Source organism: Thamnophis elegans, chromosome 5 (genome assembly GCF_009769535.1).
Source record: "Thamnophis elegans isolate rThaEle1 chromosome 5, rThaEle1.pri, whole genome shotgun sequence".
In the NCBI taxonomy this organism is placed as follows: Eukaryota; Metazoa; Chordata; class Lepidosauria; order Squamata; family Colubridae; genus Thamnophis; species Thamnophis elegans.
In genome coordinates this window covers 45682769-45708366 of record NC_045545.1, presented here as the reverse complement: position 1 = coordinate 45708366, position 25598 = coordinate 45682769, and the positions used below count along the sequence as shown (strand labels likewise).

General features: G+C 40.9%; 1 protein-coding gene across 3 annotated transcripts; it reads left to right on the top strand.

The window, feature by feature from the left end:
• Nucleotides 1-287: 287 nt before the first annotated feature.
• On the top strand, nt 288-23923 carry ATXN7L2 (ataxin 7 like 2). 3 transcript variants are annotated; one of them, XM_032218917.1, is made up of 11 exons: nt 288-447; nt 3989-4057; nt 6936-7040; nt 8394-8598; nt 10476-10774; nt 12254-12336; nt 15310-15560; nt 15668-15860; nt 17351-17472; nt 19006-19867; nt 23779-23923. In XM_032218917.1, the coding sequence occupies exons 1-11, from the start codon at nt 306-308 to the stop codon at nt 23791-23793; spliced, it is 2346 nt and encodes a 781-aa protein (XP_032074808.1). In that variant the 5' UTR covers nt 288-305; the 3' UTR covers nt 23794-23923. The 3 variants fall into 3 exon arrangements, with proteins under 3 accessions (XP_032074808.1, XP_032074807.1, XP_032074809.1); XM_032218916.1 differs by having other exon boundaries at nt 19003-19867; XM_032218918.1 differs by lacking the exon at nt 6936-7040 and having other exon boundaries at nt 294-447; nt 19003-19867.
• The last annotated feature ends 1675 nt before the right edge of the window (nt 23924-25598 follow it).

Here is a 25598-nt window from a genome sequence, read left to right as displayed (position 1 = left end):
CTTAGAATAGGATTCCTACTGCGCTGATGGAAAAGTCATAAATTTAGGATCTTTTCTTCCCCAAAGATGGGAATTCCTTAAATTATAGGCACGGTTGTGGAATCGTGGGGTGGATGGACGAAAAACTGTGGGGGGGGGGGGGAAGAGCGAACATGTCCCTCTCGGTTTTTTTATCGCTTTTCTTGGCATGCGCAGAGGAAAGGCGCCATGACCTTGTGAACTACATTTCCCGTGGTGCAAGGAGCAGGACGCACATGCGCAAGATGCCGGCGGCGACGGGGAGGGCTGCGCGTTCTCGTGCGGTGATGGCGGTGCGTGGACGCGCGGCGGTAGTAGCAGCAGTAGCAATGGCTGCTGTGGATCGGCGGCTGCCGAATCTCGATGACTTCGCGGGGCAGAGCTGGAGTGCTTGGGTGGAGAGAGTTGGGCCGCCTACCACCGAGACAGGTGAGCGCGCCTATCCCGCTCATTAACCTTTAGGCAGCGGGGAGCGGCGGGGGGAAGCAGGGGGACACTTCTCAGTCGCCGTTTCTGCTGCTGCCGCCGCCGTCGACGACGAGCTTCCTCCCTCCCTCTCTCCCTCCCTCCCTTCGCCCGCCCTAAACAAAGGAGCCGCCGGGTCCTAGCGCCGCGGAGCTTCTCGCTTGATGAATGCTTCTTTTCGCAAAATCAGGTTTCCCCAGATCTCCCGAATTCCTAGAATTGATTCCTCTGTCGAGCCTGATGTAATTGGAGGACATACTGTGATCATCTTAGTGTCGACCAGAATCTTTGTTCCCCATAGTTTCCACTAACACCACAGTGTTCGGTGGTTCTGTCCTTTGCTTTGATCCCGCTTGACATGCGGGTACTGTAGCTAGTTATACTCTTATTCACAGGATTCTCCCCGACTTTTGATCTTTAGTTTTTTGAGTCCACAGTTATGTATGAAACAGTCTGTGTAAATTCCCACCAGGATCTTTGAGCCCTGCTTTAATTTCCCCCGGTTCGTTTGAGAATTCTTTCCTCTGATTCTTTTACAGTCACTTTTTCTACTTTCTCCAAAATAGCCTCTTGTGCTTTGATATGCTCCTGTGGTGCTGGCAAGCCACAAAATACCTTGCTGTTCTTGAATTCTCACCTGGGTCACTCTAGACTTGCTGCTTGGTTTTTTCTCTAAATGTTCACATTTGCCCTTAAAATTCAGCCAGCTAATATTTTACATTGATTTTATTCTTTAAATCCCCCTATAGCTGCTTCTCAACCAGTTCTTCTAAAGTGTTTTCAGAAATCTGTGTTGGCTTTACCTCCAGCTGTGCTGCTTCTCTGGATTTCCTCCTCTTCAAGTTATTCCATTTTATTCAGATCTTTGCCTTGGCCACTGAAACTGGTCCCCGCCCATCCATCTGTTTCACATTCCTCGCACCTTCCTTCTATCTTCTATAGCAAGCTTCTTTTGCTTGTTGACTTGGTCACTAAATTATCACCCACTAGAATTTCCTTTCCTCTCTTACCAACCTGATCCCTGATGTCCTGATTCAGTGTCTCCATGCTCCTCCTCCTTCAATCTGTTGTATCCTTTGCTCTGCTTGCCCTCCCTTGTCAAAGGGGCAGGTTGAAAGTATATTAACATGGTGGGTGGATGTCTCAGCCTCTGGTGATTTTTATCCTTGGGAGCATTGCCTTTAGTCTCTTTGACTTTCTCAAGTGCAACCTGATAGCAGACTCCAGAAGGGGCGGTGAGAGTCTGCGGAGCTGTCCCTGGTGATGCTTTTTATATTGTTGAGCTTCTCCCTTCCCCCACCATTATCTTGATAAGAGTTAGTCCCTTCGTATAATTCCTGATCTACTTCCAGATCCAGCAGAGAGTTGGTACAATGGCTCCTGTATTTTCAGGGATTTAGAAGCAAGTTATAAAATTCCCTTGCTCACAGCTCTCTACCGAAGTGTTAATACTTATTTAGGATCCACCTTTTGCCTTAATCCTATGATTTTTTTTTTAAAAAATAACTAACTATTTTGAATCTCCTTCTTCTGTTTTGATGCTGAAGCAATTGATGCATTTTTAACAGGTACACCTTGTCTTTGTGAATGCACCAGGTGGAGTGAAATCTATTAGATACAGAGCATTAGATGTTGGTTAAAGTCAGGAGTCTGGTCCTGATGACCATCTCTGTGACACATTCACATTGTTAATTTGAAGTCACATCTTTGATTTTGACCTCATTGCTAGACACTTGTGGGCCTTTCATGAATGTCTCTATAGTGCAAAGAGATTCCCAGGTGGAAAGTAGTAGAAGAAATATTAGTTTTAAATTCATTTATTTGATTCCTCGTGTACATGTGGAGACCAGATGTGAGAACACAATATTAGGGTAGCTCACATGCACAGTGGTGTAAGAAAATGTCCACTGTAATGAATCCAGAATATTCTGGTTCACCACTGTATTTTAGCATCAGCAAAATTTTGATTTCATGAGCTAAAATCCAGCAGCATTTATTTACCTTGAAATTTGGGGATTCCATTTTGAAGTCCATCTTAAGGCATCTATTTTTTTTTTTTTTTGAAACTTGGTTTGACTGCTAGGAGAATAGAGATGCTGATCCTAAAAAGTGCATAGATCAGATACACATATTATTGTTTCACGTGATGCAAGCATATCTCTTTCATATTCATATTCATTTGACATATGTGCTTGTTGAATCCTGGTGGATGATGGCTATTTGAAAACTAAGTGAAAAAGAAAAGAATTTTCAAATGAAGTCTTACCCTAGGAGTTGATCAAATCATGTTCTTATTCTATGGCCACATTGTTATAATTTGCAAAGCCTCCATGGGTGGAACGGTACGCTTGTCACTATCTTCCACGCACCTCTTGATTTATATAGATTGGCAGAGCAATTCTGCTGAAACAGCAGGCAGTGAAGTCTGAGATTCAGCAAGTCCACTATTATAAGCTCGTAGAAACTGAAGAACATCTGCTGTATTAGCAGAGGTGATTCTTAGGATCCTTATTTCCTTGGCAACTTTAAGAACTGTTATGATTATTGCTTTTTATTAAATTAACTCCTTATCTTCGGTATAGCTCAGGGTGACCTTGGGCAAACCAGCCTTACTTTTTGCAAAAGGTTGTTACGAAGGTAAAAATAAGATAACTCTTGCGCAGTTCTTTGCTCAAGCTCATTTGTAGGCAAGGTGGTATACAAATGTAATAATTTTCATCAAGAAATCAATTTGATATGCTTTTGAAGGGGAGAGGATTAATTTTAAAAAAAACCTCTATTGAACCGCAAATGTACTGGAGACATTGTGTTATCTGCTTGCAGATGGACCTCTTCAGTACAGTACTAGGACATAATGTAATTGCAGAGTGCTACATGGCAAGTTTGAGAAGGTGTGATATGTAAATGAGACCGAAGTTCCTCTTGCTATTTACTTGTCTTGAAATATGTTGTAAGTCTATTCAACCTACCGGCATAACCATACATACCCTAGTACTGTGATGGTGAACCTATGGCATGTGTGCCACAGGTGGCATGCGGAGCCATATTTGTTGGCATAGCAGCTCTCAGCAGCCCTCAGCTCCGATATGCATGTGTGTGTGCTGTCCAGCTGATTTTCGGCCTTTCGGAGGGACGGGGAAGGCCATTTTCGTCCTCCCCAGGCTTCAGGAAAGCCTCCAGAGCCTGGAGAGGGTGCAAATCCCCCCCCACGCGGGGGTCGCTGGTGCATGCACAGCTGGGTGGGCACATGTGCATGCACCATAGGATGCACACACACCGTTTTGGCACTGTGTAACAAAAAGTTTATCCATCACTGCCCTAGTAAGCCTTATTATATAGTATGAACTAATGCTAACTGAGTGTGCTTTGAGTTGAGTTTAAGAGGTAGAAAGTATCCATTTTAACGTATCTAGATGCCATTCTTGTTAGCATTGAGAGAGAGAATATAACTTAAGTAGCTTTAATTTTGGCTGACGGAAACAATTTCTTTTTTAAATTTGCCTAGTGTCCGATCTGGAAGAAAACAGTAGGAATGGGAGAAAGAAGATTGATGCAATGACCCTCATTAAAGAAGGTAAGAAAACATCAAACACTCTGGTGAAACATGCACTGTAGAAACCTTTGCTCTACAAATATCAAAATCAAATCTTCCGGATTTGTAAATGCCCTGCAAAAAAAAAAAAAAAAAAAAGATGAATATCACTATAAGTATTGTATATCCCACTGTATGGAATGGTAATTACTACATTTTCACACAGCAGATAATCCTTAACTTAGCCTATATAGACTTCTCAATTCTGCAAACAGAAGACTGTGGTTTTGCTTGCCCATGGAGCAGTAACATGTCCATAACTTTGAGTGACATCCACAATAGGGTTTGCTGCATTATAACAACCAACTCTAATTTCTCCATGACACAAGATTTGAGGGGAAGGGAGAAGCTGGAATTCATGGAACAAATCGTGGGCAAATGCTTTGATACTGGCATTTTCTGCCTTGCTACATCATGGATGGCTGCGGTGTCTATTCCATGATTTTATTCTTGTATTTCAGGGAGGGCTGATGTTTTGTCCATTTAAAAAGTGATGGATTTTTCCTAATTATGGCATGAAACTTGCCATATCATACAATAAAAAGGAGAAATGCTCATACGTACAATTTATTACAATTATAATTTATATTATAATCAATTTATAAATTGATTAGGGAATCAATATAGTCTTGAAGGTACAGTATATCTTCCTTGATATCTCAATCGGTTTGTAGATTTTTGTCTTGAATCTTCCCATCTTGCCTCTGTAACGCTTTTATTGACCAAATAGTTAATATGACCTTTCCATAGATTTGAGATAACCTAAACTAGTTTCAAAGCCTATTTTTTTATGGTTTCATTTCTATGATTTCTAATAAAATGAAATTGCATGAGCCCCAAGCAAAAGCTACTGACTTCCCACCATATTATGCCTAAAGATCATTTGTCCATAGTTTCCCTTATATTCATATTATACGATCTCGAGCATTTCTTAAAACGGAGTTAAATAGACTTTTATAGAGACTCCAGATGACTCATGCAAATGAGTCAAGGCTGCAGGGAGGGGCCCAATATGTTCTCAGACTGTTCTTTTCTGACCTCAAATATCAATCATACTCTGTACATCAGTTCAGTATTTTAACCAGGGCATTCCAAAGAAATGTTATTAAGTGAAAACTATGCTAGAATCCATGCTAAAAGAGATAAAATCAAATCCAACTTATCTAAGTCCAGTCTCTGTTAATACTAATAGTTAGAAAAATATGTCCTGAGTCACTACTCTCTGCCAAGAAATCAGACAGCTTCCTCTATTTTGTGTGTGTGTGTGTGTGTGTGTGTGTGTGTGTACATGTGTTTCTAAAGAAGTCCTGTTCTTTATTAGAGAAGGCTATAGATGCAGATTAAAGTCCTACTAGAAGGTAAGAATGTTGACATCAGCAATGACATCAGGAACGGAAACCATTTTTGAATTGTTGGGGGCAATAGGCTGACCCTATAAACTGCTTAGGGAGGGCTGTGAAGCACTGTTAAGTGGTATGTAAGTCTAAGTACTATAGCTATTGCTTTTTTTTTTTTGCTATTTTTTCCAGATTAGATTGATCATACCCCAAACTCTTCCTGCAGGTCCTTCTGCTTCTTTAACAGAACTTTCAAAATGTGAATTACACTGGACACCCAAGCCAGAATGTTCAGATGAATTTCTGCTGTGCTTTTGTCTGACTTTTGCAATCACTTTGAACCAAGCCCTTGGAGAGTCTGCAATTAGTTGGGCCTTGTCCCTCCCTCCTTTTTGGCAGCTTTCCTCTCTTTCCTGCCCTGCTGCCCTGCGTCTTTTCATTGCTTTCTAGCCTGTCTGTGACTCTTTGTTTTCCATTTCTGCTACCCCAGCTGTGTTAGGAGGTGGGGCTGCTTGCTGCCAATGTTACAGAGCATAGGACAGCATGTGAGAACCCCTTTTGCCAGATGATAGCCATTTGTTCTGTCACCTTTGGTGTTTTTTTTTAACGTGTGCGCACATATGAGCAGGAAAAGGCAATATCCAGACTAGATCTGCAGGCCACATCACTAAGTGGCACTTTTCTAAATCGAATAGCTGCTTGTGAAGATATCAACCTAAATGTGAATAACATATAAAATAATTGCATACAGATTGGAATGCCTAGTTTGGTGGTCCAGCATTAGATCTGTCTTTTTTCAACCTAAGGCCCTCCACATACATTTGCTTTCAAGTCCCATTATCATTGGCTGGTATTATCAGGATATCATAAGAATCGTAGTCAAAACTGAGGGGGTGATGAGTTGGGCAATGTTGCTTTAAGGTACTGATCATGTAGCCTTTCAACTAAGAACTGGCACGTCTTTTGCTAAGTATCAGAGTATAGGCACTGCTGTTCCGCTCTGGCAATCACTGCCATTGTGAGATGACTAGCCAGTTACAGCAAAGAGCATTTGGCTGGTTGGACCATGGCCTGACTTGATATAAACAACCACTGATTATAACCAAACAATGTACCTTACAAGCATTGGCTGTTCCATCTTGCACCCATACAAAGAATCCCAGAAATGCTAGTGTGTGAAATAATTGTGACAAAAATACATCTTTTTCTTCTCCGCTCCATGTCTCTCTCTCTCTATTATTTTAAGTCAAGAGAGAGAGAGAGAGAGATTCTGTGGTTCTCCAGGTGTTGCTGAATTGCCACTTCTTACAGTTTTTATCAGCGAGCTCAGTGGTGTGAGGTGTTAATAGTTGTAGCTCAGCTGCACACAGAGGTTCTGACTTAATCTGTGCTCCCGAGATAGACTGGGCATCTCATTTTGCTCATAGGTTTGCTTACGTGTTTCTTAGACTGCAAAATTAACAGGTTGACATGGGCCTCTTCCTTGAGTGTGCTCTCATCACTCGCATCTCTTGTCCTTTCAGACATGTCTATCTTTGGACATTGCCCGGCTCATGATGAGTTCTACCTGGTCGTGTGTAACCACTGTGGCCAAGTGGTCAAACCTCAAGCCTTTCAGAAGCACTGCGGTAAGCTAGGCAGTCAACATGCCAGTTGAGTGTCTGTAGTCTCTCAGGAAGTTTACTTGGGAGTAGTGCTTCTGCCTGGGGGCAAAGGGGATGATAGCTGTGCCTAAAAGGCCCTCTTTTTGGTTTCTATCCTGAAAATTAAGGAAGCTCCTCTTCCCTAGGATTGTTTCTCAGTGAGCAAGGAGACTGCTGGTAAGATAATAGTAGTAGTATTCCCAAGAGGATATTTTGCTACTAACACAAGTTTGGGAGGCAGCTAGAAAATGGCCAAAACTGCATGTCTGCATAACTTCTGCAATATATGTATGAAAGACATATGAATAATTATGTGCATCTAACACAGCCATCCTTTTAATAGTAAAATGCACTATTTTCTAGAATAGTGCTTTGCTTGAATTGTACATCTGATCGATCCCTTTCCATCCAATACTTTGCAAGTGGCATTACAGCTCCTCTCCTCCCCAGCTGGTATAGCTGCCTCCTACCAAATTCTAACTTTTAGAGATAAAATTATGTTTGGCCATTTTTTAAAGCTGTTTTTCCTTTTGTGATCTCAAAATTCAGCTAAGGAAATTAAATGTAAGAAATTTCCTTTAGCAAACATCTGTTAATTATTTACCTTCATCTCAAATTTCTACCTTTATCCAGAGCTGGACTGTTGCCAGGAGGGAGATGAGGGGAAGTAGTCATTTCATGAGGATTATCAAAATCTCTTTGCTCGCTACCAAAATATGTTCTCAGTTGGAGCAAGCCAAGCAAAGGGTCTAAATTTGAAGCCCTTTGGCAACTTGGAAAGTTGTAATTTAGCCTGTGGGCAAATAAGAGGTAAATGGGTGAATAGAATGACAGAAGTATCCAGCATGTGAGCAGAAGTCACATGACACAGTATCCTTGCTGTGAGTCGATAAGAAAAGGAAAGATCCAGAATTTTGCAGTGAAAACAATGATTTTTGACTAGAATGAAATACAGAATTGCATAAGCTCCCTTTGACTTAGTTGGCCTGTTGTGATCCATGGATTCAGTTTTGACTGGAAGGTGAGTGAACAGACTAAAGTACCTATTATAAAAAAAAATTACGTTGTTTGCATTATTTTTATCCCTGAGTAGCTTTGAGAAGAGAACAATCTTTTGTTAATGGCTGATGAAAGAGATTGGGAATCATAACATATTTGTAGTAGAATAACAGTGGCTAATTATGGAAAATATGCTTTTAGGCCCTGGCTTATTGTTGTGCCTATCCCACTTCATAGCCAAGGCAGACCTGCAATTTGCAATCTGATTGCTGATTCCTCACACGCTCCTTCACTCTCTAGCCAAGCTTTTTGGCTAACAGCATTGTTATTCCTACATAGAGAGACGCCATGGACCTCTCGGCAAACTCTGTGGTCAGGTGCAGCCTTCATCCAATTTGCAGAAGTGTCATGCAGTCAATGGGCGACCTATTGTCGGTGGCAGTCATGGATCCACCAAATCATGGAGGGAAAAATCCCAGAGCTTCTTTAATCAAACCCAACATGTGCCAGAGAAGACAGACAAGATGCCGAAGGACAACCTATGGTAAGAGGGTCTGGGGTTCTTCGTGAGATGAGTCCAACCTTTCTCTTTGAGAAGATCTCAGCTTATTCATACTTTAGAGAAAGCAATCCTAATTATGTGTTTGTTGGTTGAAGTGTGGTAAGAAAGAGTAAAACAATCTCCTTCAGGGTAGCTATAAAAATTGAGTCACACAGCTATAGTGAATGAATGAATGAATGAATGAATGAATGAATGAATGAATGAAAATATAGAATAAAACTTACAATACATTTTGAGGTGACACAGGGAATCTGCCAGTACTTCTGTGGTTCATTTATATTCTTGTTCTGTAAGGTTTATATTTTATGCAAATATAAGATTTTTTTTCTTTGAAGATTTCTATTCTAGTGATTGTGAACTCTTGATGCTTAGAACAAACACTGATTTGAGTGTGAAACTCTTCTGAAGTGCTCAAAACAGCTCATTTTGCACTTGAAACAGCTGTTTCACACCTGATTAGGACGTTCTGAGATTGAAATGGTTAGATAAAAAGGTTTTGCACACTCTTAGTTTGATTCACATTTATGGAACCATTTGCTATAGATAGTTCCCGAAAAGATGATTTTTGAAACATGGACTTTATTTTTTAACCTCCTTCTTTTATAGTGGATTGCAACTCCAGAAGAAATCAGAGCAATGAATAAACCCACGTACTGTATTAATGATGCAAAAAAGAAATACTATCAGTGGTGGGTTTCAAATCCTATTCCAACCGGTACAGTTGGAACGGGGCCGGTGGCGTTCTCATAGACATGCACAGTGTGCGCGCACATGCGCACAGCATGCACATGCATCTTAATAGCTTCCACTGCTCCGCAGTGTGTCACGCAGGCGCTGTACATGCCATGCGCCTGCGCAGAAGCACTGACACCTTTAAACACCAGTAAGGAGCTCAGGCGGGTGGGTGGGCACTCCGGAGCACCGTACCGGAATGGTATCCGGTGCTCCGGGCTGGCTCCGGTATGCGCCTACCGGGGCATACCACCTACAACTCACCACTGAATACTATGTATTTCCTTCATGCCATTTTGATACTTCTGTAACTTTCTATTAACTAATTAATTTTATTTATTTAATTACAAGTGCTAATGGAAATTTAGCATGGAAAAGCTAGCATGCAGCAGTTAAAAAATGTACAGTCAAAACAATAATCCGTTTTCTGCATTATAGATGGAAGCTTGTTCATTTATTTAATGATTAAGGTTGAATTCCATTAGCGAGATAACAGTGTCTGGAATTTTTTTGAAGTGTAGTGAGAAAATACAGTTGCTCCCTTGGGTTCAGATGACCCCATTTTTTGGTTTCAGAGTGTATTTATATTGAAATGGAGCATATTTACTAACAAGGTGAGCTGTGATATTTATCTAATGCATTTAAAACAGAGTGTATTTACTAAAAGGTAACACATGATGGCAAATTTTCTTTTTGGCTTGGTCTTTTGATGGCTGAAAGTGATCCAGAAGACTGTGTTGCTAGGTGCTGGGATCATTTGTGAAATAATCAATGTTGGTACTCCCCACTTTTCACAGACTCTTGGTTTTACCATCTGTTGGAAGCTGAGCTTTATTTTCACATCTTTACTTCTACTTTCTCCTGCATCCCTTCTATTTGGGCAGCCTTCTCATGCAATGATTACATGCTGCTGCTTCTTTTTAATCCCCAAATATAATGCTAATAAATGAGGAAGGCAGCTCTGTGAATGAAGCTGCTGCAAGAGTTTGCCGGTAGAGAACTCCAACCATCATGAGGGTCTTTACAAGGCCTCCAAGTTATTTTCTTTGGGAATTTAGATGAAGCAAAATTTCAGAAGATTGCATGTGACATCAACACCAAAACACGTGTGCTATTTTGTCCTCCAGCTTGTTTGTGCCTGTAGTGAACCTAGAGAAGATCTCCAGCCTTCCAAAGTCCGATGGAGATGGAATCAAAACTCCTGCTCTGCTTTCTGACACTGCCATTCCCAAACAGTCTCCGGTTAATTCAAAAGAGGTTCTAGGCAAACCTTCCTTACTGGCATCACCAAAAGAACTTCTGACATCAGCCAAAGCTGGCAGCACCTCCATAATAATGGCTGACACCTTGAACAGGAAACTGGAGAATGCTTCTAGCCTGAGTGAGAAAGAATTGGGTGTTGTAAAATCTCTGAAGAAATTATCTCGTGAGTCTTGCCTTTCTAATTGTGTTATCTTCTGGCTGGAGGCAACGTAATAAATAGTTAAACCATCAGGAATGATTACATAATAGCGTCTCTTTAGTGGGGGGGGGGGGTATTGTAAAAATGAAAGTTGGTTTGGTAGCCTAAGCAAAACATTTCCCATAAATCCAACCCTCATTTCATCGGTAAGGAAGGATGGGTTGCTACCTATGTCGCAGGGCAAAGTTGAAAGAAAGTTCTTTGCAACTTTTGGCTTCCATCCAGTAATCCTGAAGGGAGAGAACCGATGCCAGCTTAGATCCCTCCTCCCATGTATATTTATCACCTCTCTCACTTCATCCTTTGTCAAAAGAAAAAGGGTGTGGGTCATAACCACTTTGGAATTTTTGCAAAACCAGTGTATCTACTATGCAAAACCAGTTTATCCAGTTTAATTCCATGAGGTTGAACATTTGTCCCAAAAGCACCTGAGTGGATGGGAAGGGAAAAAGTGCATGTATCGGCTCACTTTTAGGCCCTGGGATTATAGGATTTTGTGGAGGATATGTGATATAAGCTACTTAACAGCTAGAGGAAGTGAGTTTGGAGGGAAAGAATATGGTCTTCTCCAAGCCCCCAAAGGATTTCTCTTTTCAGTTAAAGCCATATGATTACAATTCTGGGCAAAGAGAAAAAGGATGTCACCACAATGTCTACCCAAAAAGATATGATTCCATGTAGGCCAGTGGTTCCCAAACTTGGCAACTTTAAGACTTGTGGGCAGAGCTGGCTGGAGAATTCTGGGAGTTGAAGTCCATAAGTCTTAAAGTTGCCAAGTTTGGGAACCACTGATGTAGGCTAACCCTTAAAATAAAGCAAAGATCTGCAAGAAAATAAAGATACAAATACAAAATGAGACATGCCATTCATTTACATAAAGAATTGTATTTAATGCACCTCTAACCACAAAAAGTGAATAATGGTTCTTTTGTTTTTGAAATACAGGTAGTCCTCGACTTACAACAGTTCATTTAGTTACAATTCACAATTGCAATGGCGACTTATGACTGTTTTTCACACAACTATTGCAGCCTCTCCATGTCATGTGATCAAAATCCAGACACTTGGCAACTGATTCATATGTATGACAGTTACAATGTCCCAGGGTCACATCCCTTTTTGCGACCTTCTGCCAAGCCAAGTCAACAGAGAGGCCAAATTCACTTAACAAGTGTGTTACTAACTTAACAGCTGCAGGGATTCACTTAACAACTGTGGCAAAATGAGACAAAAACTTGCAGTTAACAAATTCCTCACTTGGCAACAGAAATGTTGGGCTCAATTGTGGTCATACGTTGAGGACTACCTGAACTTCATTTTCAATAAGGGGGCTGCCTTAATAAATGAAAGGAAATCGAAGAGTTATTGGGTGGTGGGGGGCAGGTCATTGGACCTGCAGAAATTTGACTCTTTGGCATCTGATTCTGTATTTTGTTCCCACAGGGAAAGAATGTGACTTAAACCGCCAATGTGGCGTGGTGAACCCTGAAACCAAGAAAGTTTGCACTCGGTTACTCACCTGCAAGGTAATGTAAGCCTGCTTTCTGCAGTGATTGGAGAGATGGGAAATGCAGTGCAGCGAGTTGCCTTTATGACTGCCACTCTGATACTTTCTGGTGGGATAGGTTCCCTCTTTTCAAGAGGCTGCTCTCCTTTGTTTTTAATGGCAATCTGGCCTGGGGATCTCTAGCAGGTGATCTTGTATCTCCATGCAAATAACTGCTTTGTCTGCACATTGAAAGAGTGGAGAGGTGCCTTTGGATAGGTGCTATTGTGTCTTCCTTGGGATATCATATTGGACTGCCAGCAGGAATGTTCATATGGGAAATCAAAAAAATCAAAACAATGGTTTCAACCATGAGATCAAAGCCCTTCCACTCTGTGTGTGCATGCAGTTTTGATGCAGACGTCCTTTGATTGTGTGGGGGAGTTGTGGTATTCAGACGGCAATTACTGATTTAGACAAAATATAAAAATCTGCTTGAATGAATGTGGATATTCATTCAATATTTTTTGTGAAAACATGGAGTAGAAGATTATTTACTGATGGTGATAAGAGAGGTATATGATGTAAACAAAACGTGTTAAAATAAATATGCTTGGAGAATGATTCAACAATAACTGGAGGTAAGACAAGGATACAGGACTTCTCTAGGTTGCTTAATGTATTTATGGATAAATGTATAAGGAATGCTTTCAGTGATATTAGAGGAGTGTTGCTTTGAGCACATGAATATACATGTACTTTTGTATGCAGATGATGCTGTGTTAACTGAGAACAGAATAATTTACAGTGAATGTTAGAGTGTATGATGCAGGGAGCAGTGTGAATGTGGCAATTATGTTTGACAAGGAGATGGAGTGAATGATTTTAAGTTATACATACATGGGGAGGGGGGAAACTAGAGGAAGTAGATGGATTTGTGACCTTGGTAGGATGATTATTAAAGATGGGGAAATGGCTTGAGAAATTTTAAGATGTGTAAATACTGATAGAAACATGGTGCATACTGTGTATTCTGTATGAGAAATGAATACTTGTTGAAAGAATGAAGATGGCTAGGAATAAAAGCATGCTTCTACTTGAATGGTTATATGAAAATGAGTGTTAGATATTTCAGGAGAAAAATATAAGGAAGTTGAATGGGGGGGTTAAGAAGGGCATAGGGTGAAACAAGAACACAACAGAGTTGAAAATGAATGCATGCTGAGTTTGGAATAAATATGAAAGTCAGTAGCCGGTCCATAACATAGGCACTGTGGTGGCTTGATCGCTTAGAATGAAGGAGGATTGACTTGCAAGTAATACATGAAGGAAGAGCAAATAGATTAAGACAAAGGGGAAAATTAAGAAAGTTCTAGCACTCTGACAAATCAGTCATCAATAGATATATAGACATTAACAACTTCTATAGATTATGCAAAAGAGACAATCACCCAGCCGAAAAAGGAACAAAAAGCATCTCTCCACCAGCCATCAGCACCCAGGTCACCATAGATTAACTCCCATCGTTAACATCAGATCAACTATCAAGTAAACAAGACCCCATTCAAGAAACTGGCAAAGAAGCCAACAGCAAACAGCCCAACCAAAGAATTTCTAAGACTACCTACACCAACACTGACAGGACAAGCCACCAGAATATAAACTGATAGCAAATTGCACTCCTTGCTAGCATTGATGAAGTTACCTAGTTTGGGTAATGAAACGTATGCAAGAAAACAAGCCAGCTCAGAGAGCACCAAGGACCCCTCATGTCAACCCCGAGCTAGAAAATATTCTCCTTTATTAACATGTTTTCCCGAAAATAAGACAGGGTCTTTTTTTTTGACCCCCAAAATATGGCCTTGGCCTTATTATTTGGGGGCTTATTGTTTTGGAATTGCTGGGTGGCTTCTCTTTTGCGAGCAGCTGCCCCCCCCCCCCCGGCTCCCGTGGCTTGGCGCCTTTAGGATGCTGCTAGGTCAGTGAGTGGCGCTCTACCCGGCTGGAGAGGGGGGTTGCCAGGTGGCTGCTTGTAAGCATGGTCACTTCATGGCTGCTCTGTTGCGCTGCTGTGACAGTGGTTCGCCCCTGAGGCTGTGCCAAGCTCTTCAGGGGAGGGCTTATATTTTTGTCCACCCCAAAAATCTGGCATGGCCTTATTTTCAGGACATGTCATATTTTTGGGGAAACATGGTAGATATGTGTATGCTTAGTTATATTTTTCTTAGTTCATACCTTCTTTGTCTTACTGTTGCTTATTCCTAAGACAACATAACAAAACACAACACAATACAACATAACATAAACATAAACATGTTACAGGTACAATGAATATATCTCCTTAACATAGCTTTGGATAAGTTCTCAGGCCCTGTAATAATAATATGTTAGTATGCAACTGTATGTAATAAATTTTTCTCTGCTTTGTAACAATAAACCAGAGGGGTTTGTTTCCAGCCAAACCTTTAGCAATTCTTATTTAATTTAGTATCTGTCAGAAGCTACATGCATTCCCAGCAAGTCTTGGATTCAGGTTAAAAACTCTTCCAAAATATGCTACTGAACTGTCATGTCTAATGTGACAGAAATGGAAAATTATTAAACGTAGGGTGCGGTTAATGTTTGAATTGAATGACATTAAATTTGGCTTTGTCTTCATTTTGATTCTCAATCCTTCATTTTGATTCTCAATACTCAATCCCTGGAGTATGACCTCCTGGGAGCCCATTAAAGGATCAGATGTGGTCTTCACCCCAAGAAAAGATTTGTCTACTCCCATAGCAATAATGCTTTTCTAACCATAATGTCTGCTTCGGTGCCAGTCTCTCTGAGACTTGTTAAAATATTCACTAGAGAAATGTCACACATACTTTTCATAAGATTGTACCACTCATGGGGTTTTATGTGGGATGTTCTTTATTTGAAATTGGCCTGTCATCACATCCTCTCTCTGAGCTTGCTCTTCCACCCGCCAGCTAATAAACCTAACCTGTCTCTCTTGCCTGTACTCCAGATCCATTCTGTGCATCAGCGTCGAGAGGTGCAAGGCCGCACAAAGGACTTTGATGTCTTAGTAGCCGAACTGAAGGCCAGCACCAAGAAAGGCGAGTCTCCCAAAGACAAGAGTCCAGTGAGGAAAGACATAGCTAGCGAACGGCTGTTGCAGGACTCATCTTCCATGTCACAGACTTCCTTGGTTCTGGCCAATGTTTCTGCTTCTTCTAGTCACGCGAAACAACCGTATTCCCACTGTGCACTTTCCAGGTAACACACATTTGGGATGAGGGAGCAGATAGGGTGGTGTCCACCATACCTTCTGGAAATTCAATTCTCAGAAAGCTCAGCTCTTACTCTCTTTCTGCTGCTTTCAGGTCTGGGGTTTCCTCCGAGAGTGACCCTGATGACGTGCCTATATCTTCTAGTGAAATTGACAACCGTCTCTACCGTTCCCCAGCATCGAAGAGCACAGGCCGGGTGACAAGCGAGGAGAGTGAAGAGGATGCCACAGATGATTCCCGCAAGTTAGATTGCCGTTATGCAACACGACGACCCCATCCCCAGGCAGTAAGTGACAGGCCGAGACCCGCCCTGCTCTTTTTCTTTGTTGTTTTGGGGCTTTGACAGGAGATTCTTGGCAGATGTTAAAAGTGGAGCTATAGGAGAATGGAGAGTTGTACTTGTGAGATGGTCTTCTGATGCCTGGGTTCACATGTCACTCTTAAGTCATCCTGTGATGTAGAGGTGGGTTCCTACTGGTTCGGACCGGTTTGTCCAAACAGGTAGTAATTTGGCTGCCTGGGTCACTGGAACTGACAGTGACCCAGGCCTGTCACGCCCCCGAATTGGTTATCTTGAGGCGCCATGGGTGGCACCATCTTGTTTTTGGCTTCTACGCATACACATAAGCATTTCTTTAGTATGTGCATGGGTGGAAAGCGTGCATCAAGCACGCATGTGTGTGGCGCATCCCTGAGTGAACTGGCAGTGACAACAGCTGGAACCCACTCCTGCTGTGATTTGTTTGTTTTTGGCTTAACATGATCTCTAAATCCAGACATTATGCTTGTTCAATAATGCTTAGCCCGATGTGTAAATTAAATCAATATGTCAACCCCTTAGTCTACCTAGGCTGGTGTTTTGAAGGGCAGGAAGTAACTCTCCAAAGAAAAGGAACTCCTCTTGGCTTTGAGATTAACAGTTCTTTTAATTCAGTCAACCAGATCTTGAATATTGGGATTAACGAATAAAAAGCTTCTCTGCTATAATTAAGTCACCTTTATCATCTTAATTTCTAAGAACAATTAATTTTGTGTGGCTTCAACCCATGTTTCATTAGTACAGGTAGTCCTCAATTTATGACCACAACTGAGCTCAAAATTTCAGTTGTTAAATTAGACATTTGTTAAGTGAATTTTACAACCTTTCTTGTCTCAGTTGTTAAGCGAATCCCTGCAATTGATAGTCCTGGACTTAGAACAGTTGGTTTAGTGACTGTTCAAAGTTACAAGTGACTTATGACTGTTTTTCACCCTTATGACTTTTTCAGCATCCCCCATGGTCATGTGATCAAAATTCAGATTCTTGGCACTTGGTTCATATTTATGACAGTTGTTGTGTCCCAAGATAATGTGATCACCTTTTGCGACCTTCTGAGAAGCAAAGCAAGATTCACTTTAACAACCGAGTTACTAACTTACCAAGTGCAGGGATTCGCTTAACAACTGAGATATGAAAGGTTGTAAAATTCACTTAACAAATGTCTCATTTAACAACTGAAATTTTGAGCTCAGTTGTGGTCATAAATTGAGGACTACTTATACTAATGAAACGTGGGTTGAATCCACACAAAATTAATTGTTCTTAGAAATTAAGATAATAGAGGTGACTTAATTTCTCTCTCTCACTAGCTGAAGAAATGGGAGCTAGAATGAATAACTTCCTTGATATAAACTGTGTCTCCTGTTCGTCACTGTAGAATTTGAGAGTGTCCTCTTTGCATGATTGTGAGTTTCTAACACTTTGATCCTTCCATTAATCTTCCCCCACCACAACAGTTCTGCACTTTTGGAAGCAGATTGATGAGCCCAGGTTGTTATGTGTTCAGTCGACGACTGGATCGGTTCTGCTCTGCGCTCAGTTCCATGCTGGAGAGACATCTTAGCTCGCACATGTGGAAGTAAGTTACCCTAGGACAACAGCAAACAAATTGGGAAAATAATTGGAAAGTCCTTCTGCCTTTGCACAGTCGTATGCATGAATTTGGGCATGGCATGCGGTGAAAGAGAATTATGATGTTTTTCTATATAAGAAGTCAGTTCTAAGTCACGGTATAATCTTGCATATTTCTTAAAACCAGTCCTGATTTATTTATTTACATAATTTGTATCTCACCTAACAAACTCTTGAGGGCTGACATAAAATTGTATTACTAAATTTGTACTCTTAAACAAGATTTAGCAGCACCTATCAAACAAACACTAGAAATGTTTAGAGGTTGGGCCTGTAAGGCATGAGAAGAAGAAAAAAGGGAAAATTGCAAAAACAGCACAGACCCTCCTTATTCCTGAAAATTCAATTATATCTACCGGTATTTGTTCATTTCTTTTTAAAACTACTATTTTTTCTGTCCAGTTATGGCTTAAAGACATATAACAGTTACAGTGAAAAACAGCACTGGTAAAATGGTGCACAGATTAAAAGGCACCCAAAACAATTGTTGGAAAATTGAGAAATTGTCTTTACCTAGTGCTATCAAAAAAAGCCCACGCAACAACAGAACATTGGTGGATTTTCATATAGAATATTGTTCCACAAGCCATTCATCATTCGTACAGAACGATAGTTTTACACTCTCTGTTATCATTGTGAAAACTTGAGAGAGGTGTCATTTTGGAAGAGAGTTTTTCATTTTCATCCCAAGCAAGACTGGAATTGTTGTATTGTACAGTTTTGTATCTCTTTGACAGAAATGGCATCTGAGAATATAAAAGGATATCTGGATCCTTGGAAACAAATAAGGATCACTTAAATATTTCTTGTGTTCCAATAGGTAGGCTGACTTTTACATGTCATACACGTGTTTGATAGGAGGCAGTCATGTGTTTTTAGCTTGTTTTCCTCTGCTTCGTCATCAGTCCCTTTTAAGTCAGTGCCTGTAGAAAAAATTGTTGAGTCTCTGCTGCTGCGGGGGGGGGGGGGGGAGGGGATTCTCCAGTAGGTGGCACTGGATTACCAAGTTTGATGGTATATCCTTTGCAGACAGAAAACCTATCTAAACAATGAGTGAGCCTCGCAGAGGAAGAGGTTGCGAGACGATGGAGAAGATACATGTATTTCCAAGCATCTGTTCTTGTAAAGACCTTTGAATTTGACAGCAAATAGAGGCAAAAGAAAAAAAAGAAAAGTTTTGAATCTGAAGGAGAACAGAGATCCTTTATAATTTGGAAATACTATATGAAAGCATAATGAAAAGAAAAAAAGTAGAAAGAAAAAGGCAACAAGGAAAATAATAAAGACATTTTGTTTGTCCAGGATAGAATAAATACACCTTCCCTGAGCAGATGATTGGAGTAGAAGGCCACCAAGGTCCCTTCCAGCCCTAACATTCTATGATTCAATACTGATATCTGGGTAGAGTAATTGAAAGTTGGTATGTTAAACAAGCTTTGTTTCTTAACTCTTGTTTTTTTTGCTTCGACCCACCCAGAAGGATTCCTCCAGCTGCTGATCATCCAATTTCCACATCATCTCCAATGCTTTTGGGCTTCTCTACATCCAATACATCCCCAAATTACAATTCCTCCCTGGTTTGCAGCCTTCCCCACAGTACCCCAAGCAGGACCTCTGTATCCTGGGCAACTTCAGTGACCATGGCATCCAGGGACAGCCGTAACCACCATAGTGTGAACTATGCAGTTGGTTCACCCCATGCTGCAGCTGCCTGTAGCCAGTCAGACTGCATGGGTGGAAGCCAATCCATCACTTCCCCACTCCCAGCCAATACCCCATCACCATCATTCAGCAAGTTGCCTTCGAACAAGGCCAGCAAGTCCTCCAAAGGCAAGGAGATGGCTGGTAATGTGGAGCCAGAAGCCTTAGCTCGGAAGCGCAAACAATCTCCCAGTGTCCCTGCTAGCCCACCTTATAAACAATCTTGTTTCCTTGATCTGGGCAAGAACAAAGCAGTTGGCTGCCAGGTGTCCCATCCATCTGCCAAGGCCAAGACATCTGTGGTGGCTTCCTCCAACCTTTCCCTGAATGGGACAGTCTCTTCAGGGGCCAGGGTCAAGAGAGTCAACCATCTGGATTGCAGGGCACCTAGCCACATGCCAGTCAAAGCCTCATCACTGGAGAACCAGGGCTGCTCATTGAATGGTCCAAAAACACTGCTGACCAATTGCATCTCAGATGAAGAGGCCAAGAGACGCAAGAATTCAGCCACCTATTGTAGGCCAGTGAAGACCAAACATTTGCCCTCATCCATGCCTTCTTGTTCCTCATCTGATTTGGGCGGCACAATCAGAAGGAAGAAGCCAGTTGTCTCCTTTGAGGAAAAGCAGAACACAATGAAGGTAAGCTCATGCCTTGGACTTACTTCCTGCACATGTAAGTCTATGGCTGCATTTTCCTCCACCTTGGAAGAGCTGTATTGGCATTCTTTGCCTTCATCAGCTTTGTTTGCAAAGTCTGCCTTCTGCCATTACAAGGCTGACTTCTTCATCAACAGGTAAACAGGTATAACACTCCAAAACAAATAAAATCAGTATTGAAGGGGATAGTACTACATACCATTTAGTTTCTGCTGTAGTGATATTTAAAGTATTCAGATGTGGTATTTTCTGAGGTGTGTTTGCATATATTTATTTATTAAATTTATATGCCACCTATCTTCTTGATAGAATGATCCCTGCATTGTTACATATTTGAAAAACAATGCAGCAACACTGGACACCAATGAATGGTAACCATTTCAAGTCTGTATTTTTTATTAGTATCGTAAGCTTTATTTAGTAAATTACCCAACTGAACCATGAGAAATAAGGACACGGAGCAGATAAGTGTGTATTTTTATTTTCACGTAGTAAGAATAGGATTTTAAAGCTATGTTATTATTTTGGTTATTGTTGAACTATTTTTGGAATTTCTGTACCACTCAATAACAAATATTTTGAATAGTTGTGTTTTTTAAAAATTTTTAAAAATCAGCAACATTGGTAGAGTAAGTCAGTTTACTGAAAAGTCAAATGATATGGAAACTATAGCAATAGCAGTTAGACTTATATACCGCTTCATAGGGCTTTCAGCCCTCTCTAAGCGGTTTACAGAGTCAGCATATCGCCCCCACAGTCTGGGTCCTCATTTCACCCACCTCGGAAGGATGGAAGGCTGAGTCAACCTTGAGCCAGTGAGATTAGAACCACTGAACTGCAGATAACAGTCAGCTGAAGTGGCCTGCAGTACTGCACCCTAACCACTGCGCCACCTCGGCTCTTTTTTAATTTTAATAACTAATTTTATTGCTGGGGAAAATCTATGTCTTATTAAATTCTCAGGAGGGTTGTTTATTTTAAATAATAAATACAGAGGAAATCTGTGGCTATTATGTGGAATACTAGCTTTCAAGCCATATAAAGGGTTTTACTTCTGCACAACTTTGTAGAACAGAATACAGAGCCATAATGGCTAAAATCACAAATCATACCAAGTTTTAGTGTGCTTCAGTTCTGGGTCATCCTGAATTATTTCTAAAACAGTTTATGGCTTGGCACTGTGTGTTCAATAACCATGGTTAAAACAAACCTGGGCTGTGATGTGTATAAAAGAAGCATTACCGCCTTTCTTATTCTGCTCTTGAGTTTTATGCAGACTTTAGCATGTGCTAAAGATCCAGTTCTGTTTCCTAACAGGATTGCTTGAGCATAAGAGCTGTACAAGAAGCAGCAGGTCACAAATGCAGTTTTTTCATCATATGAAATAGAAAAGCAGCTTTGTCTGCTGAATGTTCTTCTGTTAGGGTTGCTATCATCCTGAGGAATGAGTGGCAGCAAAATGGCAGCTAAGAGCTGTAGGAAGGGGACAGGAATATATTTAGTCAAATATATTGGGATAGTCAGGTTTTGATCAAGGAGACCAGATTATACATTTTCCTGGAAACACAACTGAAGAAAAGAGACCGCACAAAACATTAGAAATGAACCTTTAATTTAAATACTACATTTTTGTCTCTGGTATAATTCATATCACATAACAACTTGCTGAAATCAAGCCTCCGGATACATTGATAGATGTTAGTGCAATGTTGCAAATTAGTTAAATTTATCTTAAAATGAATGGAATGGGGAATGAAACCCTAGCTAATGATCAGCAGCCCTTTTGATGTTTCTGTTTCTGCCAGGCACACCTCTGTTTTCTGCAACTCAAAGAGCTGTTAGGTTTCCTTTTGGGAGAAAGACATCTGAGCATAGCTAATATTGGTGGTTTTATGGCAGGGTGTGAGCAAAATTACCATATTTTTCGGAGTATAAGACGCACCTGTTTCCCTCAAAAAAGAGGCTGAAAATCTGGGTGCATCTTATACACTGAATACTGCATTTTTTTGCCTCCTGAATCCCCACCCCCTTCACCAAAATGGCCGTGCATAGCTTGTAGGAAGCTTTCAGAGAGTTCCTGAGGGCTGGGGAGGGCAGAAATGACCAAAAAAGGGCTGTTTTTTTGCTCAATTCCCCCCCCCCAGCCTCCAAGAGCACTCTATAAGTTTCCTAATGCCTTTTTTTTTACAAAAGACGTGTCCGTTTTCATGAAAAATGGGCCATTTTTTGCTCATTCCCACCCCACCCCCCCAGAACACTCTACAAGCCTCGTAATGGCTATTCGTGCCCTCTTTTTTTGGGGAAAAAATGAGCCAGTTTTCACATAAAAAGGGCCATTTTGGGGAGATTTGCAGAGTGCAAAACTTTTTTTTAAAATTTGCTTCTTCAAAACCTTGGTGCGTCTTATACTCCGGTGTGTCTTATACTCCGAAAAATACAGTATGCTTGGTTCTCCTGCTAAGAACAAAAAAACCCCACTTCTAAAGCTTTTTATGAAAGGCCAAACAGATACAGGTATTTTGAAATGATACTTAAATTAAGCTTACCTTCAGATAACTGATTTGAGGAAATGCTGGTATCGTATTCAGTTTTAAAGTAAGAAGGCTCTTGTCAGAGTTTGTTGCATAAATTCAAATCCAGAAGCACATACAGATAACTGATGCAGCAGGATTCATTAACTTCTTTATATACATAAGGACAGATGAATAAATATACAATACCAACAGGTGGTTCTTCCAAGTAAACACAAGGCAGGAGAGTTACAGGCAAACACAAGCCGCTAGTTTCATTTCAGCAGACAAGCCCAGATAGATTGCTTAAGTTTCTGTTTCAATTCTCTGCACAGACTCAAATCTGTTTAAACTCCCATTGGTTGACTTAGTTGCTATGTCTATTGATTGGTTGACCTTGTTCCCATGTCTCTCCCAGTCATGAATATTTTAACAGACCTGCACATTCCTTATTGTCGATTTAAGGATCATAGAATCCAACCCTCTGTTTGGTACCACCAACCAGAGTTCCCAAAAGCTGAATTATATATTTATTAAATATATTATGCCACCAACTGTCGTTATATTGTGTTAAGCTAAAACGGTTCCCAATTGCCAACTCAGGAAGAGATAGGGATTCTTTCTGCTTTGAGTTAGTTTATTTCATTTGTCATGGCAATATAAACTAAATCCAGTAGGGATTTTATTTTAAAACTTGGTTGCTCCTGAAAAATTAAGCTGCAGTTGCTCCTGATGTTCTCTGAGTGGGATTCCAGTCACTAGTGACTTGGAGATTCAGTATATATGTCAGAAGAACATCTTCCCAGCTCCCCAGGCTCACTCCTTACTACATTTCAATTGAACACATCTCCCTACACTCAGAATTTCGTATACTGTATGTTCAGCATGTTCTTCCCATTCAGTTCCCATTGGTTAAGCAAAGTGGACTGGAAAAATCTTTCAAATGTTTTTGCAGTCACATGGAAGAACTATGTGGAAATAACTGATTGCTTGCTGGAGTACGATGTGAGGTGTTTTTGTGTGTGTGTGCATCTCTGGATTACTATGAACCTCTAATTATGGTCAGTAAGGGAGCAATTCCTTGCTATATTATAGTCCAATTTATGCACTTGTTGCAGAGAGTAGAATGGGGAGCATGTTTATTTGAAGCCTGATCCAATTTTTTTCAGCTAAATACCCTCGTTTACATGGTGCTATGACAACATACATCAAGTCCATTTAAGTTTCATAAAAGGTTATTAATAGGCATAGCTGCATGTCTTTTGGTCATTTCAAAACAGCACTGGCTATACACTAAGCCATAGGAGATACATTTTTCTGTGGTTGGGATGACATGAGCTGCCATATTCTGCATTGACTCTCTCTTCTTTCTTGTCTTGACAGTCAAAAGCACATTAACAGCAAGTGCCTGCGTTCTGCAGAAGCCAGCAGTCTGAGAACTCTGTCCATGGATCCAATTTGAAGCCTCTTTGCTTTTTATAACTTTATAGTATTTTTTAAAGAAAAAAAATGCTCTAAAATACCCAAAGACTGTGATTGTTTTTTTTTGAGGGGGTGTTATGGTGGTTTTCCCTAGAGAAATAAATAAATAAGCAAGTAAATAAATAAGTAAGCAAGCAAATAAATAAGTAAGTAAGTAAATAAGTAAGGAAAGAAAGAAAGACAAAAACAGAATCAAAGGACCCTGAAAAAAAATGCAGAATCCCCTTCCCAACTATATAATGACCGGAGAGGTACAGAAGCAGGGATCCCATAAAAAAATTAGGATTACAGGAGATATTAATATTTTGCCATCTTCCTGCATGTGTCATGGCACTTAACTTACAAGCCTGTTAATCAGTCCACCTTTGTACTCCAGATTTCCCCATCTAGGTCCCCTTGTCAAACTTTAGCAATAAATTTAAACAGCACCATAGAAGTTGTGGTTCAGCACATCTGGAAGGAGGCTGGTTTGAAAAAAATAGAGGATTCAGTGGCTCTGGGTGCCTCTACAGTATGGGTGTCAAATTCAAGACCCAGGGGCTGGATCTGCCCTGTGGGGTACTTAGATCTGGCCCATGGGGCTGCCCCGGAAACAGTGAAGGACCAGCCCGTGGTGCTTCTGCCAGCAAAATGGGCTCCTGAGCTCCATTTTCACTGGCAGAGAGTTGCAGGAGGCCGTGGCAACCAAAAATGGAACTTGGGAGCCTGTTTTCGTTGGCAGAGCTCTTGGGCCACCACAGGCGCCATGACAAGAGTGATGTTGAGCTGGCCACACCCCCTAGGTCAAACACAACCCAGATGTGGCCAATGAAATTGAGTTTGACACACACTGCTCTAGAGTAAGGGTCCTCAACCCCCGGTCCATGGACTGGCACTGGTCTGTGGCATGACAGAAACTGGACCTCACAAACAAGCAAAGCCCCATCTTTGGGATGCAGGCAGCACATGAAACCACGCTCCCTCCAGTCCACAGCAAACCTCTCTCCACGGAACCGGTCTCTGGTGCCCAAAAGGTTGGGGGCCACTGCTAGAGAGTGTTGCTAGTTGTGAAGTCATGTCCGACCCATCATGACCCCATGGACAATGTTCCTCCAGGCCTTCCTGTCCTCTACTATCCTCTGCAGCCCATTTAAGTTCATGCCTACTGCTTCGGTGACACCATCCTGCCACTTCATTCTCTCTCGTCCCTTTCTTCTTTTGCCCTCAATCTTTCCCAGCATTAGGCTCTTCTCCAGTGAGTCCTTCCTTCTCATTAGGTAGCCAATATATTTGAGTTTCATCTTCAGGATCTAAACTCAAAGATGAAACTCAAAAGAGTAATGTAAAGCTGTAGAGTAATGTACATTATTTGCCAAAGGAATACCAAAACTTCTATTTTTTATGCATACATTTTTCTTAGCAACAATATGGCTGGGCCAAAACATTACAGTGACAATGGCTTAACCTAACAACGAGAGATTTTTCACTCTACAATACGTCCAATTCTTGAGCTGCAGAAAAGTTGTAAGAATTTGAGGAATATCTTATTGAGCCTTAATTAATTGGGGTTTGCGCCAGAGAAACACAGTAATGGAGCATTCCTTTACTGCTTAAAGTTCTAGATACTGAAGATAGCTTAAATGTCAGCAAATATCGCTGATTAAGAGATGAGGGAATTGTCATTAATAGAGAAATATGTGTGAACAAAGATGCTAAATTCCAGAAGCAAGAAATACCTCAGT

What these genes read in the sequence shown, in the direction of transcription:
- ATXN7L2 (XM_032218916.1), top strand. Translation starts at nt 306, where the DNA reads ATGGCGGTGCGTGGACGCGCGGCGGTAGTAGCAGCAGTAGCAATGGCT. An exon ending in CTCGGTTACTCACCTGCAAG is followed by an intron (nt 12,337 to 15,309) that starts GTAATGTAAGCC and finishes CCTGTACTCCAG; the next exon opens with ATCCATTCTGTGCATCAGCG. An exon ending in GACGACCCCATCCCCAGGCA is followed by an intron (nt 15,861 to 17,350) that starts GTAAGTGACAGG and finishes CCACCACAACAG; the next exon opens with TTCTGCACTTTTGGAAGCAG.